General features: G+C 45.1%; 1 protein-coding gene across 2 annotated transcripts in view; it reads left to right on the top strand.

The window, feature by feature from the left end:
- Positions 1–586: 586 nt before the first annotated feature.
- The window catches only part of CFAP97 (cilia and flagella associated protein 97), a 41,487-nt gene continuing 22,818 nt past the window's right edge, over positions 587–19,255 (top strand). For both annotated transcript variants that reach the window (XM_044297634.1, XM_044297624.1), the window contains exons 1-3: positions 587–723; positions 2,382–3,175; positions 3,274–3,345. In XM_044297634.1, coding sequence (XP_044153569.1) covers positions 2,392–3,175; positions 3,274–3,345 — 856 coding nt within the window. In that variant the 5' untranslated portion in view covers positions 587–723; positions 2,382–2,391. The remainder of the gene's footprint in view (positions 724–2,381; positions 3,176–3,273; positions 3,346–19,255) is intronic.

The raw sequence follows: 19,255 nt of genomic DNA, 5'->3' as shown, positions 1-19,255 counted from the left end.
TGTGGGATGCCAATCCTAGGACGCGAGCACCACAAAGTATTTCCCTGTCCCCTACAACATGGCGCCACTTAGGTTTTTTTCCAGTTCCACTTTGAGTTCCCAGTCTGCCCCTGCCTGACACACTGACGTCCATCCATCTGATAAAGCAGAAAATAAGACTCCACAGAGAAGGCAACCTTGTGCCAATCAGTGGAGGTCCAATTCCGATACGGCAGCGAAAATCTGTTCCACATATCTGGAATACCCCTTTAAGCTGTGGCCTTAAACCAGACCCCTTTTCACCCATATAAACCTGGCCAGTATTTTGGCGACCCTAGCTATGCAACCCTGTGTACACCATTATCTCAGGCCTGAAAATTGCTGAATATGTATGTTTGTGGTATTTTTACATTGTGTTAACGTTTCAAAAGTCCCCATATAAGCCGTGGAGACACGTGCAGGCCAGAATCACATCCTCACACACGTTACTAAATGTTCCCATAATACAAGTCTGTTCCCCCGCCATGTATATCCCCCGTGCCCTAAAGAAAAATGTCGCCCGGGCTTTTCCTTGTGGCGGAAGTGACGTCTTGGTTACCGGGGGCGTGGCTTTCGTGGCAGACTGTACTGGAGCTATGTTGTGAGAAAGCTGGAGACGAGAGTAGAGCGCGCAGTGGAGGAGCCGTGTGTGCAGCGTGCGGTATCTGTGCGTTTATAGAGAACCCGGGCAGCGGACTAGAGCAGGTAACGGCGCAGGTGTGAGCGGTGTCCAAGCCGTTATTTTAGTGTCTGGTTTCTGTCAGTGTGTGTCTTACGCTTTGCAGTGGGTTGTATATTATAATCCTCCTTGTGTGTGCCCACTGACCAGAGCTGTACAGAGCGGAGCCCCGCCCATATGCAGTCTCCATGGAGACCGGATGCGTCTTCTTCTGACAGCACTGAGTGACAGCTGACCGCACAGGACATCCGCGTCGTGTGTACTCGCCTGTACTGCCCTGTGTGTGCAGGCATTGCTGGATGTCATGTATACACCTCCAGTGGCGGCCACACTCCATGTTCACACTGATTCCCCACCGGAATCCACGGCCAGCCTCCAAGTATTCAGCGTCCCATTGATTATGCAGGAACCAGCTATGTATTTGCAATCCATATCCAGGGGTAAAAAAGGGACGCGTCTGATGCTCTCAATGGTAGCATCAGGTACTTATGTTTCTGGCCAGTGACTGCTGGTTCCCTCCTGATACAGTAGATTACTGAAGAGGGGGATGTGACCCCCATGGCTGTCTGCTGACCACTTTCCTAAGCTGCAGTGTAAAAATGGCGCAGGTGTCTCAGGCTGCATACTGGAGATGATGACTGGACCACTTGTGGATCATACTACTGGAGCACTGTAGGGGTCATTACTGGGGGAAGTCCAGGCAGCATGCTGAAGGTAGGGCTGGCTTGGTGCTGTGGCCCGAATCCCACCTCCTAAGCCCCCTGCTGGACGATTGGAGGAGCAGGACAGAATGTGGCCGCTGTTGATGGCCACCACAGAAGGGCAGCTTTTCTGCCGGGAAGGTATTTTGTGCTACACTAGGCCGTCGCTGACCCCGCCCACTTTTGTTGGGCCCATCTACTTGTGTAGGCCAACCTTCTGCCAGTTTGGACCTGCCTACAAGATGTGGGCCTCTGGAAGTTCTCAGTCGGTGTACTGCCGCTCAGCTCCCGTTCACTTGGTTTGGTCCCTGGTTTCTGTAATACTTTTGAATTAGATGTTTTAAATCCCCACCATATTAATTATTAATCTACACATTGAAAAGCCACAGATTGACCCTATGGAATGACAATTAGGCTATTCCACATCCGTGGTCAAAATCAAGGGCGGATTGGGAACTTAAAGTGGCCCTGGAAAGAAAAACTGAAAGTGGGCCCAAGTTGTAGGCGAGTCTGAACTGACAGAAGGCAGGGACAACACCCGCCACGTGCAGGCAGGACAACAGAAGTATGTGAGGCCAGCAATACCGCCGTACAGCACAAAATACCGCCCCAGCAAAACCAAATACCACAGTGCAGCATAAAATACTGCCCTATGACCATCAGGATGGTGATACAGTTGAATTCAGGAGGGACCTCCAACTGCTTGCCAAGCATCTGTGAGGAGGGCTCAGGTGGCCCCATTGGCATCGGCCCACCGGGAAATATCCCTGTGTAGGGTATATGTTCAAAATCCAGGGCTGAAATTCTTAGAAAAATCCTTGTGAGATCTGCCACTGGCAAATTCGACAGGTGTGAACATATCCATAGCATGCTGTAACAAGAGTCCATTCAACGTTCTGCATGTTACTAATGGTTGTACATGTGTGGAAGTACAGAAGAGTCCGAGTCTGATACATTTCCGGTATTTTATCTTCTGCCTCCAGATCTGTCATCATGGATCGGTATGGAAATCTTTCTGATGATGGTGAAGTGGATCACTCCTTTTTTGACAGTGATGACGAGGAAACGAGACGACCGGGTGTCACTACATCGGTTCACGCTACATCCGAACGCAAGCAAAATAATCATGATTCCGAGTCAGAGGACAGTGAGAGAGGAGAAGAACCACCACAAGGATCAAGCAGCAAAGAGCTGTCAAAGGAAACCCAGTCTAAGTTCTCAGGGACTGTGTTGTCCTTGGACGCTCCAAGACCCCGCAGTGCTGTAAAATCGGGTAGGAGCTCAGCACAGAGCTTGAGAATAGAAGCTACTATTCCAACAGGAATCCCCCAGATAAGACGAGACTTCGATGATAATTACTACCCAGACGAAGATGACAGTAGTGAGGAGGAGAGCCGCAGCTCCAGACCAAAACCTACAAAGCAAACAAATATTGGGAAGAAGACTGCGGGAAAACACAGCAGAGACTTTCCTTCTTCCATCTCCAGCTCCGATACAGAATTTTCTGATACCACATCAGATGACCACACTCCGAGGTCCTATCAGTCATCCAAAGACAGAGCTCCTTCCTCTCTGCGTTCTCCTGAGCGCAGGCTACATAGACCATCCGCGAGAGACCTCAGGGACTATGCTGAAGAGTCAGAGGACACAGTCACTGACGTGACCCCGCTCTCCACCCCTGACATCAGCCCGATACAGTCTTTTGACATTGCGGCTACTAGCGAGGCGCTAAAAGCTAAAGTAAAGCGACAAGAGAACGTCAGACAGGAGTCATGTGGTAATTGTAGCCATCTTCTAACTTCTCTTTACTTTTCCACTCCCACTATTATTATTTTTTTAATCCGTTATCTTATTAACTTTATTTTTGAAAAACAGATCCTGAGCTTGATGGTAAATCTGACCCTAAGGCTTTGCAGGACGCCATGGACCTGAACCAGCTTCTGAAAGGTAAGGCTACTCCAATAGTCTTTATCATGTACAGTTTTGAACGCTTTGGTTGATATGTTATGTGAAGATCTCCCAATTTATTGCATTGTTGACGGAGGGTGGAGATTCATTTTTCAGACAGTGCTCCATGGATAGAGAGTATGCATACTGGCTCATATCAGCCAACCAGAGACACCCATCTGTAGAGAGCTGGTTTGGGGTTGTTTCCCCCTCATCATCACAGAGCAGGACACTGGTTGGCTGGTGAAATGCCTTTGGGTCCATTCGCACATCCGTAGAATGGGTCTGCATCCTTTCCGCAATTATGTGGACCCATTCATTCTCTATGGGGCCGGAAGAGATGCGGACAGCACACAGTGTGCTGTCCGCATCCGCATTTCCGGAGCGAGACGCCGATCTTCCGGTCTGCAGCTCCGGAAAAAAATAGAACATGTCCTATTCAATAGGCATTTCTTTGGGGGTGCAATGCACTACGGACGTCTGAATGGAGCCTGAGATGCTCCTCAGGGGTGGTATTATTTCTCATTGAAGAGACACGGTAGAGTATGGAAACATAGCAAAAAAGACAACGGAGGCCATCTTTATTTTTATAATTGGATAGATAATATATGTTTGTCCCAGGCATGTCTGTCCTACATCCGCTGGAAGATTGTTCCAGGCATCTACTACTATAGAGACTTAGGAGGTCATTTATCAAACTGGTGTAAAGTAGAAGTGGCTTAGTTGCCCATAGCAACCATTCAGATTTCACCTTTCATAGTTCACAGCTCCTTTTTAAAATGAAAGGTGGAATCTGATTGGTTGCTCTGGGCAACTAGGCCAGTTCTACTTTACATCAGTTTGATAAATGACCCCATTATTTTCCAGACAATTTTCTATGGGGAAAAGTATGCCAATCAGATGATACCAGCCAAATCCATGGCTGGACAGTTATTACAGCTTATGGGAAGGCGGTCAACAGCTATGTTATCAGCCCCTCACAGGGGAAATTTTGGCTGGGAAAAGCCTGTAGAGCTTTGAGCCACATGTGCATGAGCACCATGTATGTAGCAGCTCTAGAGATGGGGGGGACCACATTCTACATAGTTCATATCAGTATATGGTCGTTTCAGTCAGACCGACCCTTGCTGATGGTGAGAAGGTCACCTGCTCACATGCTGAATAAATCCTTTGGATGTGGTTGTCAGAGATTTACTCTGCTGAAAAACTAATATACCGAAAAAGCGTCTGGGTTTCGGAGGCTGATTCTCTTGTAGCTGCTCTGTATCTTTCAGCCGCAGAATAACGTTGTGTGACCCTAACCTCAGGTCACACAGGATTGTCAGAGGGTCATTGGGCTGCACTTGGCATAAGTTCACCAATCGGCACCTGAACATCCAGTGGAAATCGGAAAAAATGTGCAGTATGCATGTCAAACCACGTCAAGTGAAAAGCGTACATTTTGAAATCCATGTGGGAAAGCAGATTCGTTGATTAATTTTTCTGGCTCTACTTAAAGCGTTTCCTTGGGCTACAGATATTGGTCAACAGTATCAGTTTGGTGGGGGCTGCCCTGTGTTTTGGTGGGGGTGCCCATTGTTGGGCAGCCACGGTGCCAGAAATGAAGAGTTCTTTGCAATCTGTACACTTGTCCAGCGCTGACATGGCAGTTGTGTATAGGAGTACGGATTCTACTGAGGCTGTACAGGCTAGAGCACACATCTGAGCCCCTGCCTGTACCAGCCCTGCTCTCCTAAAGCCTGGCATAGCTGTGCTATAGCAGAGCGGTAGGCAGGAGGAGTGATGTGCTATGCTCTCTGTCAAGAGGCCTTAAGAAAGCTCTGCGCACGTGAAACGGCCGCTGGCCGGCTGATGTGTATTTTTACTCCCGTGATGGAGCCAATAAAGACCGCAGGTGTACAGTACCGGGGAGTGCTTTGACTTCTCTACACAGACTGTTCAGTTTTATGCTTTATTACACTGAGCACCAATGGTTTAATATTGCAGGACTACCAGACCCAGCATACCACAACCCCAGTCCGGTCACAGGTGGTGGCGGTATTATTTTACTACTGCATCAGGGCAGGCGCTTGGCAGAGCGAAGTGGAGCAAGCACAGGACAGGAGCTGCCTGTGCCCGCTCCTCTAAAGCCTAACGTGGCACATCTATGCCAGGGTTTAGGAGAGTGGGGCTGGTACAGGCAGGGGCAGCAATGTGTGCTCTGGCCTGTACAGCGCTCAGTGCAGCTGGAATCCATATACCAGTACACTGCTGACATGCCAGCGGGGTATGGATTCTAGAGCGCTGTAGGCACACTTTAAATATTGTGCGTGATTTGGCTGCCAAGGCCTGGCTCTTGCCTTTCAGTAGTATAAGGGTAAGTGCACATGATTAGGATTGCACTGTAGGTAATTTATGTTGTATTCTATGAGAATTTGAAATTCTCAATGCACACGATGTGGATTTTTTTCCGCTCGGATTTTGACCTACGGTGCGGATTTTAAAATCCGCTGCATGTCAATTTATGATTTTTTCCTGTCCGGATTTTCTCTAGTCACTTAAATCCGCACCAATTGATTCGGATTGACCACACGGATTTCCCTGCGGATCTAAGTGTAGGTTGTCCGCACATAAATCCTGAATGTGTGTGTTTACCCTAAAGGTGACCAACTGGACTAGACATTCTTCTAAATGTGTAATTTTAATTGCCATTTAGCTTAGGGGTACAGTTCCAGAGAGGTTTTTGGTCATTTAAAGGTAGCAGTAAAATTACGGGTCTCCTCCGTAGGGTGTGTAGCAAATCGTGGCTAAAGGAAGCAGGCGCTCATAGGGTAATGCTGATCAATTGGAATTTAAAACCAGATGATCATGCTCACCTTTGAGTGTTGTGCAAGCATAGGCACAACATTAGTATAAAGCATATAATTGCAAGAGGTCAGTGACGTAAGGTCCTCAACCCAAGGGGTAGCCAAGCCTCCGGAGCAAAGTAAACGATATAGGCATATGGGTGCAAACAATTGGCACTCGGCAATGTTCAGACATCTCCTGGCACAAACACGACCACATATGGATGATACAATTTTCCCTTCCCCCACGACCGCACCACAGAGAGGGAGGATCCGCCCCCAGGGATAGGAAAGCTGCAGAATAAAAGGGTGGAGCCTTTCTCACACCTCAGTGGTTTCCTGTCCCTGGAGCGGGGAACCTGCAGTTTTCTTTCAGGTACCGCTAGTCTGCAAGTCCCAGAGGTTCTAGAGGACTAGTTGGTAACATACCTGCTAGGGTCTATCACCCATAGGTTGTGCTGGCAGGACCCTAGGTGCCGGTGGAGGGCCTCTATCCGGTGCTTGCGGCGGGTGCATGTGCCCCTCCAGGGGAGTAAGGCCACGCGACACTGGAGAGAGAAAAGGAAGCAGCCCCAGGGGGGTGATGCATTCCTATACATGCGGCCGGATCGAGGCATTTTCCGGCATGTGAATTCTGAGGGCAGAGCGCGCTTCACGAGGACACTTCCGGTAAGCATGTGCGTTCCATGTGACGCACTTCTGGTGGCGTGCATTCTACGGGCGTGCTTCCGTTTTGGGGATCGCGCTCGATGCGCATGGCTTCCAGAGGAGGATCTCTTAACAGAGCGCAAACCGGCAGGTCTGGTGAGACCGGTGACGGAACAATACCGGGCTTCTGCCTCCTGTGAAGTTTATTTATTCTCTCCTGTTTAATACCAGCCCTGCTGGTAAATTCTAAATGTTGGGTTCGCCTTCCATATCTCCAGAGTTTCTGTGATATTGTTTCTGTCTCACATTCTAATACCTTCCTAGCCTCATGGAGGAAGAAAATAGACCCGGCAGAAGGAGAGGTTCCTGCGCCGTTACTTAAGCTCATGTTTGAAGACATTTGGGGTAAGTGCCTAGTTCTATTTACTGAATTGATGTTTGGTCATTTTATTTATATTTAGAGAAGACCCAGAAAGGTTTTGCCAAAACGAAAAAACAAAGAATGTGCGCTGTGTGGATGCCCTTTATCCTCCTCTTGCGCTAAAAGGCTGTGCCAGCAATACATAGATAAAATCCTCTCATTAGGTTTCCACTTTAGAACTAGAGGATGTAAAATATTAGTCAATGGTTGATTCTGTATTTGAAGGACTTCAAGAGAAGAAATGCAGATGTTTCCCTTTACATAAGAGCGTCATTGCCCTCATTAGTAAAGAATGGGAAAAACCTGATAAAGTATTTAACCCTAGGAGTTTTAAGAGAAGATATCCCTTTGAGGAAGAGGCCTCTTCTTGGTATAAGGCACCAAAAATCGATGTTGCCATTTCCAAGATATCAAAAAATTCCTCCCTTCCATTCTAGGACATGGGATTTCTAAAAGATCCATTGGATAAGAAGATTGACTCCTGCCTTAAAAGTACATGGGAGGCACCCACCTCCGCTTTTAGACCTAGTGTAGCATCTACGGTTGCAGCCAGATGTGATAAATGCCCCAGAGAACAGATCTTAGCCTTTATCCCTACCTTACAGAAGGCAGCAGACTTTATGGATGATGCTTCTATGGACTCTATTAGATTGTTAGCTCAGGCCTCCTCTCTTTCCAATTTAGCTCAGAGAGCTCTATGGTTAAAGAATTGGAGAGGAGGAGACCTGTCTTCCAAACAACGATTATGTGGTATCCCTTGTCAGGGAGAATTCTTGTTTGCCCCCGAACTAGACTCCCTTTTAGAGAAGGCAGCTGATAAAATAAAAAAAAGGAAATTTCCAGGTGTGTCTACAAGTTTTGCCTCCATTTCCTTCTCTAAATCTAGATGTCCCTTTCGTTCCTCAGGGTTCAGGGGGAGAAGTCGTGGTAGCGAAAAGAGCCAGGATTCCAGATCTAGGGGGTTTGGAAGCAGAGTTTTTTTGTTCGGAAATTCGTCCTCTCAACCTAAGAAACCATCCCAACAACAATGACGCCAGAAGTTCGTGGGATGGAGACTAAAGTTCTTCCTTTCCACATGGGAAGAAGTGTGGGGGGGAGATGGGTTCGGAACCTAATAAAGGAAGGTTTAAAACTAGAATTTTGCTCATTTTCCCCTCAGAGATTCAAGATCACAAAACCTCAGGGGTCGTCATTGGGTCTATCAGCAATGGAAGTGAAGATTCTGGAATTAGAGGAGAAACTGGTTCTGATTCCAGTACCAGAGACGGGTATTATTCTCCCCTCTTTCTAGTTAAGAAACTGGACAATACCTTTTGCACTATTATAAACCTGAAACCATTAGACAGACACCTTGCTGTGAGATAATTCAAGATGGAAACTGTAAAATCCGCAATCCAATTACTGTATCCGGGTTGTTTCATGGCAGTCCTCGACCTGAAGGACTCGTATTACCACGTCCCCATTCACCCCTCTCATCAACAATTTCTCAGAGTGGCCGTAATAGTCGGGGGTCAGATACGTCATTTCCAATATCAGGCACTCCCATTCGGTCTTTCCATGGCCCCCAGAATATTCACAAAGATAATTTCAGAGGTGGCATCCTTCATAAGGAAAGAGTACATTTTATTCCTGCCATACCTAGATGATTTTCTGATCATTGCAAACTCTCAACAAAGTTGTATATCAGCAGTACAGAAGGTGTCAAAAATCTTAAAACAATTGGGGTAGATGATAAATCTAAAGAAGTTCTGAATGGAACCAAAGACTCACCAGTTATTCCTGTGTCTCCTCTTGGATTCTTTAGCCCAGAGGGTATTTCTAACGGAAAGAAAGATCACACACATACAGACGAGGCTACAAATGTTAAAAACATCAAAATGTCTGTCCATTCGTATGGCCATGCCAGTATTGGGGTCCCTAACCTCTTGTATAACAGCAGTGGCATTTGCTTAATTGCATACTCGAGCCTTACAGATGGAGATCCTTTTTGCCCTAAAATAAACACGGGGGAGTTCTTTGGAGTCAGAAATAAGGATCTCAAAGAAAACATTGAGAAGCCTGACATGGTGGGAGATGAAGTCAAATTTAGATCAGGAAATCCCTTGGAATTTCGCTAGTCCAGTGGTGTTGACTACGGATGCCAGTCCTTTTGGATGGGGCACCCACTTTCTAGACCAGGTCATTCAAGGGAGATGGTCTCCGATAGAGAAGACGTTTTCCTCAAACAGAAAGGAATTACTGGCTGTGAGGCTAGCTTTGGAGAAAGCGATACCCCTAATTTATTCAGATCATATAAGAATAATGTCAGACAATCGGGTGGCAGTAGCATATATAATTCACCAGGGGGAGCAAGATCTACGTCCCTCATGAGAAGCCACTCTTTTGTTTCTGTATCTGGAAGGAAGAATCAGTCACATCTCCACCATTCATATAACCGGCAAAGAGAATGTCCAGGTGGATTTTCTAAGTCGACACCAGTTGAGACAGGAAAGTGGACCGTTTTTGTTCTCTCAACCCGAAGGAATCCCCGTATGCGGTAGACGCTCTTCTCCTGAAGTGGAATTTCCCCTCGGGTTATGCTTTTCCTCCTTTCCAATTGATTCCACTGGTGCTCAAATAGATCAGGAACGAGGGAGCGAGAATGATTCTAATAGCCCCCTTCCGGCCAAGGAGAGCTTGGTTCTCTCTCCTAAAGACGATGTCGATACTTGGATACTTCCGGAGACTCTGGATCTTCTCGAACAGGGGCCAGTGTGTCATACAGACGTCAGGGGTTTGCATCTAACGGCCTGGAATAGGGCCCTATTGACTAAACAGGGGTTTTCTGAGGCCCTAGTGTCCACCTTGTTAAAAAGTAGAAAGGCGGTAACTGTGTCAATTTATGCTAGGGTTTGGAGAAAATACCTTGAATTTTTAGGAGTCTGGTCAGGTTCTGTACCATCGGAAACTTCTGTTTTCCGATGGTACTGACGGGGGGACTAGCTAAAAGCACTATAAAGTTCAGGCATCTGCTCTCTCTGCCCTATTTCATAGAAACTTTGCCTCTAACCCATGGGTGGAAAGGTTCTTTAAAGCAGTGAACAGAATTCTACTGGTAAAATCTCTGAATATGGCCCTGTGGGATTTTAACTTAGTTCTGAATGCTTTGACCCATCAACCATTTGAACAATTGTCTTCCTGTTCTGTAAAACTCCTTACTTTCATGCTAGTTTTATTAGCTTTAACCTCTGCCAGAAGGATTAGCTTTACCTTTGCCAGAAACCCCCCCCCCCCCCCCTTTATGTCAATTGCTGATAATAGGGTGGTCCTGAAACCAGATCCTGCCTTTTTGCCAAAGGTCCCATATAGGACTAATAGACTTCATGAAATTGTACTTCCAACCTTTTTTTTGGATCCTAAGACTCAAGAGGAGAGTAGGTTACACTGTCTAGACTTTAGGAGATGCCTTTTGCATTACCTAGATGTAACTAAGGATTGTAGGGAATCCTCTTCCTTTTTGTTCTTTTTTTCAGGGAGGAACAAGGGAAAGGTAGCCTCAAAATGTTCTCTAGCTAGATGGATTAAATCAGTCATTTCCCTAACCTATTCTTTTTGTGGTAGTCCTCCTTCAAGCTCTATTAAGGCACATTCCACTAGGGCTGTCTCCACATCTTGGGCTGCAAGATCTAATGTCTCCATTGATCAAATCTGCAAGGCTGCCACGTGGTCCTCTCCTTCAACTTTCTACAAGCACTATCGTCTCCAACTGAATTCTTCCTCTGATCTCCTGTTTGGTACCAGGGTTCTTCAAGTGGTGACGCCCCCTCTAAGGAAGGGGTGTTCTCTGTAATCTCTGTGGTGCGGTTGTGGGGGAAGGGAAAAATGATGATTACACTTACCGTTAATCGGCTTTTCCAGACCCCACAACAGCACCCTTCCTTTTTTCCTCCCTGGGATTTTCATGGTTCCTCCTTTCTCATGCACTGGGTGTAGCAAAAAAATAAATACAAAAATATATATATACAAAGGCTCCACCCTTTTATTCTGCAGGTTTCCTGTCCCGGGGGCGGATCCTCTCTCTCTGTGATGCTGTCGTGGCTGGGAGGGCCCTCCTTGAGCTCATCCATGACCCCTTCTTATTCACCTTAGAGACTTGATAAAAGAGCTTTAAATTCCAAAACACGTTGTCACAAAGAAAAATTCATCCAATTTGTGTTTGCGTCAAGAGATGTCGTGCCAAGCTGAGCGCTGATTGTTTGCAACCCTGTACTTGCTGGAAGGAGCGATCAAATAAGCCGGCAGACATTTAAAGCTCCACTCAAGCAACAGGGAGACAGCAGACACCAGACGGTAAGCCAAATACCGATTTAAAGTTTACCTCGACTTTAAAAGGAAATACCATAAGAGACTTTTTATTCCAACATTATCAGGATTCCTGTGGACATTTTATGAATACATTACGTTCCCAGGGGAAATACACCTACAATATTTAACGTGACAATCATTTTCCCAATCTGGGATAGAGTCACAGCGGAATTACCTCCCCCTTCACAATAACAGCATATATAATAAGACCTGGACAATACTTGAAGTTTTTGGTGTGTGATTTATATCAGTGAATTTATCGACTATAGATTAGTATCGAATATTTTATTATCATATATTTTATCATTCAATACAATATCAACTATACTATTATATCTACTATAGTTTATGTGATTGTAGTTTTTGTATGTCATTGCTGTATTACACTATTTTTATTACTTGAATTTTATGGGGATTTAATAATAAATATTTTCTGCATATGTCAATTTGGTTGCCAAGTGTATGAGTGCTTGCTCATTTTTCTCATTTTTCTATTGTTACATTCACTTTTTAACAGAGGGTGGGGTGATTCCCTCTATATGAGCTTGCAGCACCACCCTGTAACTACTAAGGAGTGAGCCGCTACTATTTTCTGTACTTGTATTGTCTATAGGGTGTGTGACTGTTGCGGCACCCTGCAATTTTACTGTGACTAATGTGGGGCTAAAAGTCACTGTAAAGCCCTAGCCTTAAAGGTATTTTATGAGAATTCAATATTGATAGCCTATCCTCAGAATAGGTCATTAATATTGGATCGGTGGGATTCCAACTTCTGGCACACCCGCCGACCAGCTGTTTGAAGAGGCGGTGGTGCCCCGCGAGCGCTGCAGCCTCTGCACAGCACTGTACTTGGTGATCAGCAGTGCTTGGTATTTCAGCCCAGGCCCATGCACTTGGATGGAACTGAGCTGCAAATAGGCCATATGACCAATGAACATATTACTGGCCACAGCCTCTTCAAACAACTGATCGACGGGGGTGCTGAGAGTTGGACCTGCTATAATCGGATATTAATGACCAATCTTGAGGATAGGCATCAGTATTGAAATCCCGGAAAACCACTTTAACCCCTTAAGGACCCATGACGTACCGGTACGTCATGTGTATTTCCAATCACCGCGGCTAAATGCGCGGGGACCCTGTCGGCGATCGCCGCAAACCGCACGTCAATTCAGACCTGCGGTTTGCGGCGTGTGGCGGTGCCATCGGGTCCCCATGCGGCTGTAGGGGGGCACCCGATGCCTAAGGAAGGCAGCGCGATGCCTAAGGAATGCCTTCCGGTGACGAGCCTGTGAGATCCAGCCCCCTGGATTAGACCCCCAAAAGGACAAAAAAGTTTAAAAAATTAAGTTTCAACCCCCCCCCCCCCCCCCAAAATTAAAACTTTCAAGTAAAAATAAACAAAAACGTCATTTTTCCCCAAATAAAGTAAAAAAAAAAATTGGTAAAAAATAGGGGGGGGGGGAGGAGTGTACATATTAGGTATCGCCGTGTCCGTATCGACCGGCTCTATAAACAAATCACATGACCTAACCCCTCAGATGAAGGCCTCATGCACACGACCGTTGTTGTGTCCGTTGTTCCGTTTTCCATGATTTTCTGCGGACCCATTGACTTTCAATGGGTCCGTTGAAAACTTGGATAATGAACCGTTTGTCAACCGCGTCCGTGATCTGTGTTTCCAGTCCGTTAAAAAAAATAAGACCTGTCCTATTTTTTTCACGGACAACGGTTCGCGGACCCATTCAAGTTAATGGGCCCGTGAAAAAAACACAGAGGCACACAAGATTGTCATCTCCGCGTCCGTTTTTTTCCTATCATTTGCAAGGCAAACTTGACTTTTTTCACTTTCCTTCATGTCTGGTGATCCTCCAAAAATCAAGGAAGACACAGGGAAACGGATCACGAAACAACGGAACCCCGTGAATAAATACTGTCGTGTGCCGAACACTGTAAAAAATAAAAACTGCTAAATAAACAATTTTTTTTGTCACCTTACATCACAAAAAGTACAACAGCAAGCGATCAAAAAGGCGTTTACCCACCAAAATAGTACCAATCTAACCGTCACCTCATCCCTCAAAAAATGCGCCCCTAATTGAGACAATCGCCCAAAAAATAAAAAAAATATGGCTCAGAATATGGAGACACTAAAACATCATTTTTTTTAGTTTAAAAAAAGCGGTTATTGTGTAAAACTTGCATAAATAAATAAAAAGTATACATATTTGGTATAGTCGCGTTCGTATCGACCGGCTCTATAAAAATATCACATGACCTAACCCCTCAGATTAACACCGTGAATTTTTTTTAATGAAAACTGCGCTAAATAAACAATTTTTTTGTCACCTTACATCACAAAGTGTAATGGCAAGGGATCAAAAAGTCACACGCACCCCAAAATAGTGCCAATAAAACCATCATCTCATCCCGCAAAAATCATACCCTACCCAAGGTAATCGCCCAAAAACTGAAAAAATTATGGCACTCGGACTACGGAAACACTAAAACATGATTATTATTTTTTTTGCTTCAAAAATGAAATCATTGGGTAAAACTTACATAAATAAATAAAAAAGTATACATATTAGGTATCGCCGCATCCGTGACAACCTGGTCTAAGGAAATATTACATGTTCTAACCTGTCAGATGAATGTTGTAAATAACAAAAAAATTAAAACAGTGCCAAAACAGCTATTTCTTGTTATCTTGCCTCACAAAAAGTGTAATATAGAGCAACCAAAAATCATATGTACCCTAAACTAGTACCAACAATACTGCCACACTATCCTGTAGTTTCTAAAATGGGGCCACTTTTTTGGAGTTTCTACTCTAGGGGTGCATCAGGGGGGCTTCAAATGGGACATGGTGTCAAAAAACAGATCCAGCAAAATCTGCCTTCCAAAAACCGTATGGCATTCCTTTCCTTCTGCGCCCTGCCGTGTGCCCGTACTGCTGTTTACGACCACATATGGGGCGTTTCTGTAAACTACAGAATCAGGGCCATAAATATTGAGTTTGGTTTGGCTGTTAACCCTTGGTTTGTAACTGGAAAAAAATTATTAAAATGGAAAATCTGCCAAAAATGTGAAATTTTGAAATTGTATCTTTATTTTCCATTAATTCTTGTGGAACACCTAAAGGGTTAACAAAGTTTGTAAAATCAGTTTTGAATAACTTGAGGGGTGTAGTTTATATAATGGGGTAATTTTTGGGTGATTTCTATTATGTAAGCCTCGCAAAGTGACTTCAGACCTGAACTGGTCCCTAAAAATTGGGTTTTTGAAAATTTCTGAAAAATTTCAAGATTTGCTTCTAAACTTCTAAGCCTTGTAACATCCCCCAAAAATAAAATATCATTCCCAAAATGATCCAAACATGAAGTAGACATATGGGGAATGTAAAGTAATAACTATTTTTGGAGGTATTACTATGTTATTATAGAAGTAGAGAAATTGAAACTTGGAAATTTGCAATTTTTAACAATTTTTTTTTTGTAATTTTTTTATTAATTTTTTATAAATAAAATGATATTTTTTTTTTTACTTCATTTTAAAAGTGTCATGAAGTACAATATGTGATGAAAAAAAACTATCTCAGAACGGCCTGGATAAGTCAAAACGTTTTAAAGTTATCAGCACTTAAAGTGACACTGGTCAGATTTGCAAAAAATGGCCTGGTCCTAAGGTGTAATAGGGCTGAGTCCTTAAGGGGGTAAAATGGGTTTATCCCATGATTAATGTACATACATTACATGACAATCGCTTTCTAACAAAGCTACAACCAGCCCTGTGCCTCATGTGGGTTCAGAGATCTCCCCATTCATTGCTGCATTTGACACATCCCCTGATTTATTTTGAAGCTGGCAGCTTTTTCAGGGGTTGTGTCCTTTCTCAGAGGACGTGTCCTTTTTGCTGCTACTTTCTCGACGTACCTGTCAATGCTTCTAACCATAGATATGAGAGGTGGCAGTTGAAGGATGGAATTGAGCACGTGCTTCCACCTCAGCAAGTTAGGCAGAAACATAAGGGAAAGAACAAACAGCAGGTGGCGCAATGCAGATACATTCTATTGAATAACGCTGTATGTCTATACGTTCAGGTCTAGGTGCTGGTTTGCAAAATGTAGACTGTTTTGTAGAAAACTCTCCAAGTGAAACTGTACGCTAAATGCTTACTTTCTAAACATCTCTCAGTGGTCTGGCCGTCTTCATGGAGACCTTTGCTGATGGTGTGCTTGTTGTGTCTTCCACAGTAGAGGTATAGGCTGCTTAGCAGTCTGCTCAGAAATACTCTGACTTCAAAAACTGGGTAGAAGCTAATCCTCCAAGGGACCGTTAAAGGAGTAATCCCACAAAAAGCATCTGACCATTCAGATGGAACTCAGGGACCCCATTCATGGTATCTCAGTGCGTCCCAGTGGGTGGACTTTCAGTGAGCTGGCATTTATTGGCTATCCAGTGAGCAGGTGATAAATGCTGTTTGTAGGATAACCCTTAAAGGATAACTGTCATATTTATTTTTATTTTTTTGCTAAAGTGTAGGGCAAGTGATAGGTAACAATTTAGCAATAGACTTTATTTAGCCAAAACGTTTATTTTTTGTAGAAAACTGGGGCTGAAATGGCCCTTAGCAGCACTCTTCAAAAGAGAGTTGCTAAGGGCCATCCGTCCATTAGAAAAGACGGGCTGTGCAGATGCTGTGCTTCGGACTCGTGCTTCCCTGGGAGACAGAAGGCTGGGCACAGGAGTCTTAGGAGTTAAAATTACATTATATTCCCCCTTTTTATGCAATCTAATTCTCTGTTACATTCACTGACCTGCGATCCCTGTAATAATAAATTATGTAGCAGCCACCGGCTCACTGCGCACAGTGCTTCTACTTCCGGTGGCTGCTACATGCACAGACAGGTGGCGCTGGGGCATCAGGGTATATGGAGCTGGTATAATGGAGCTGGCAATGCCGACAATGTTGCAGGGCGGTGGTGTAACGGAGTTGATGCTGTGGAGTAGCAAATTTCATGCTGCAGGATAGCAGTGTTACTGCATTGTAGCAGGGTGGATGTAGCAGTGTTAATAGTCCCAGAAAAGTCAGGACAGTGGAAATGTTGGACAATAACATGAGGGCGCGCTGGATTGTGGCAGCAACCCCACTCTCTGAAGAGGAAGAGGAGAGTGAGGCAGTGCTATGTACTGGATCCAGGACAGTTGAGTAGCACATTATCATCATCTTCCTGAATTTCATCTTTCTTCACCAAAAAGGGGTTCTACCTGTAGTACAAATATGTGACCTCTCATTCACTGATGGCCAGCAGTGACCGCTGTTCCATTGACTATGGAAATAGATTGGTTGACCTGTATACGGGGGCTGTGTCTTCCACCCACAGCAGACCATTCTTTCACTGAGGTAGCTACTGACTACTCCTGGGATTCCGCCTGCAGTGGTACAACCATCACTCCTTGGGTCCGTCAGTAGCTTGCGCCCTGCCTGGCTCTCAGGATTTTCCAGGCTGCTAGGCTTGCCAATGGCCTGTCTCCTTTCACACAACTGACTTTTTCAGCCACTGCAAGATCTCTTTCGAGTCATCGTACACCAGCAGCTCTCTGTACCAGTCGCTCATACCAATGCCAGTGCCAAATATCAGGACTCCCCATCAGGACGGTGCCACATGAACCAAGTATAAATGACTTTGGGAAATGCGTGACACATGACCATGGCCACGTAGAACATATATAGGCACGGATGCCCGAGGTGGCAGTCAGAACCCTCTCTGTGGGCACCCACGCCCTGAAAAAATTATATTGGTATTATTGGTAGGCATTAGACTTTTCCTGCCATTCATCAGCGCAGGGCACACTATGAACAGCACAGGCGGCGCACTGAATGTAGGCAGTACATGATAAAGTACATGGGACTGTGGTATTCAGGTTATATCGCTGTGTTGGCACTTTGCGATAAATAAGTGGGTTTTGGGTTGCAGTTTGGGCACTTGGTGTCTCAAAGGTTCTCCATCACTGCTATATACTAATGTAGAAGAATTTTTCTAAACATTTGCCCATTGGTTGTCTACCAGTTACTCTTACTTTATTAGCTTTTTTTGTGCTGAAAAATTCCCAGATGGCATTTTCTAGGAGTACGTAAATGTATTGGCCTCAGTGGGAAAGCCATGCTGTAAAAGCTGCCTATAAAACCCATCTCCTAGAACTGTCCCTGTCTAAGGCCACCCTGGTTGGTAGGTGTTATGCTCACGTGCGTTATTTAGCCATACAGTGAGGATGCATATTACACAATAGTATCCTGTGCTCGGAGAATGCCTTTATAAGTGTGGGTCGCATTTCTCCTGGAAATTACAGGTTTCCTGAGATTGTGGTTAAGATTTCCCTCCTCCTCACTGCCGGATATACCTTGTAATCTCCGCTCCTGTGCTTCGTAGTGGGCTGGTGACATGACACCCACGCTGACATTCTCCTAAACCACTTCTATCTGTTCTTCCACAGCTGCAGCACCCTAGAGACTGTGGCCTGGTGTATACTGCATGGAGAAGTAAGGGCCCAATAGCAAGGATAAAACCAGGCCCCCCACACCGGACTGCCTAAACCCTTTTCAATGACCCTAGAGACTGTGGCCTGGTGTATACTGTATAAAGGTACAAACCAGTGGGTTGCATGGAGAAGTAAGGGCCCCATAGCAAGGATAAAACCAGGCCCCCCACACCGGACAGAAGGGTTTCTGCCTAAACCCTTTTCAATGACCCTAGGGCATTTTCCCACTGCTTCATTTGCTAAAAGCTGTTCCTTACCAAGTTTTCACCTCCAGTAGAAGAGGGGATAATCCCAACTTAGACTGGGCCCCCTCTTGCCCTGGACCCCATAGCAGTTGCATGGTCTGCCGCTACGGTAGTTACATTCCTGGTACAAACTATCCAGGCAAACACCTACTGTATATACACACACAGATATGTAGGTGTACATAGTGTAACCTAGCAGCTATACAGTACTCACAACACCATTGTGAAGGAGAGAAGATGCAGTATTTTCTCTAAATCTATCAAAGTGATCCTCCAAATGTTCCAGCATCTCAAAAAGACGTGCTCAGAAGTAGGGATCGACTGATTATCGGAAGTACTGATATTATTGGCCGATATCCAGGATTTGTACATTATCGGCATCTAACCATGGCAATATACCGATAATGGGTATAAAGCGAATACTGTTGAGCGCTTCCATTATGGAAGCGCGTACTATTATGCATCGGGTGCCGGGAACGGGGAAGAAGCGCAGCAAGCTCTTCCGATACTCGCCCTCCCTGGTCTTCTTTGATGGGGCCCGTGCTGCACCGTCCTGACCCTGTACAGCGTCAGGATGTAGTGCGCGCATTATGACCTAACACTGCGCGCTGTCAGGTGACGGTGCAGTGCGGGCTGGAGAACACAGGGGAGCGAGACATCGAACCCGGAGATGAAGCGGAGTCGCGGCGCAGGAGAGGTGAGGATTTTTTTTATTTTATTCATCTGAGGTCTGATAGGGGTTAATAAAGGGCTGATAGGGATTAATAAAGGGCTGATCTGAGGTCTGATGGGGTTAATAAATTCAGTGAGGAAGGGGGGATGGTGTGGAAATTGGCATTTGGCACTAGTATATTATAAATGTAAATTATAAATTGACTACCAACT

The sequence above is a fragment of the Bufo gargarizans genome, chromosome 1 (genome assembly GCF_014858855.1).
Source record: "Bufo gargarizans isolate SCDJY-AF-19 chromosome 1, ASM1485885v1, whole genome shotgun sequence".
Lineage (NCBI taxonomy): Eukaryota > Metazoa > Chordata > Amphibia > Anura > Bufonidae > Bufo > Bufo gargarizans.
This window is presented reverse-complemented; position numbering and strand designations above follow the sequence as displayed.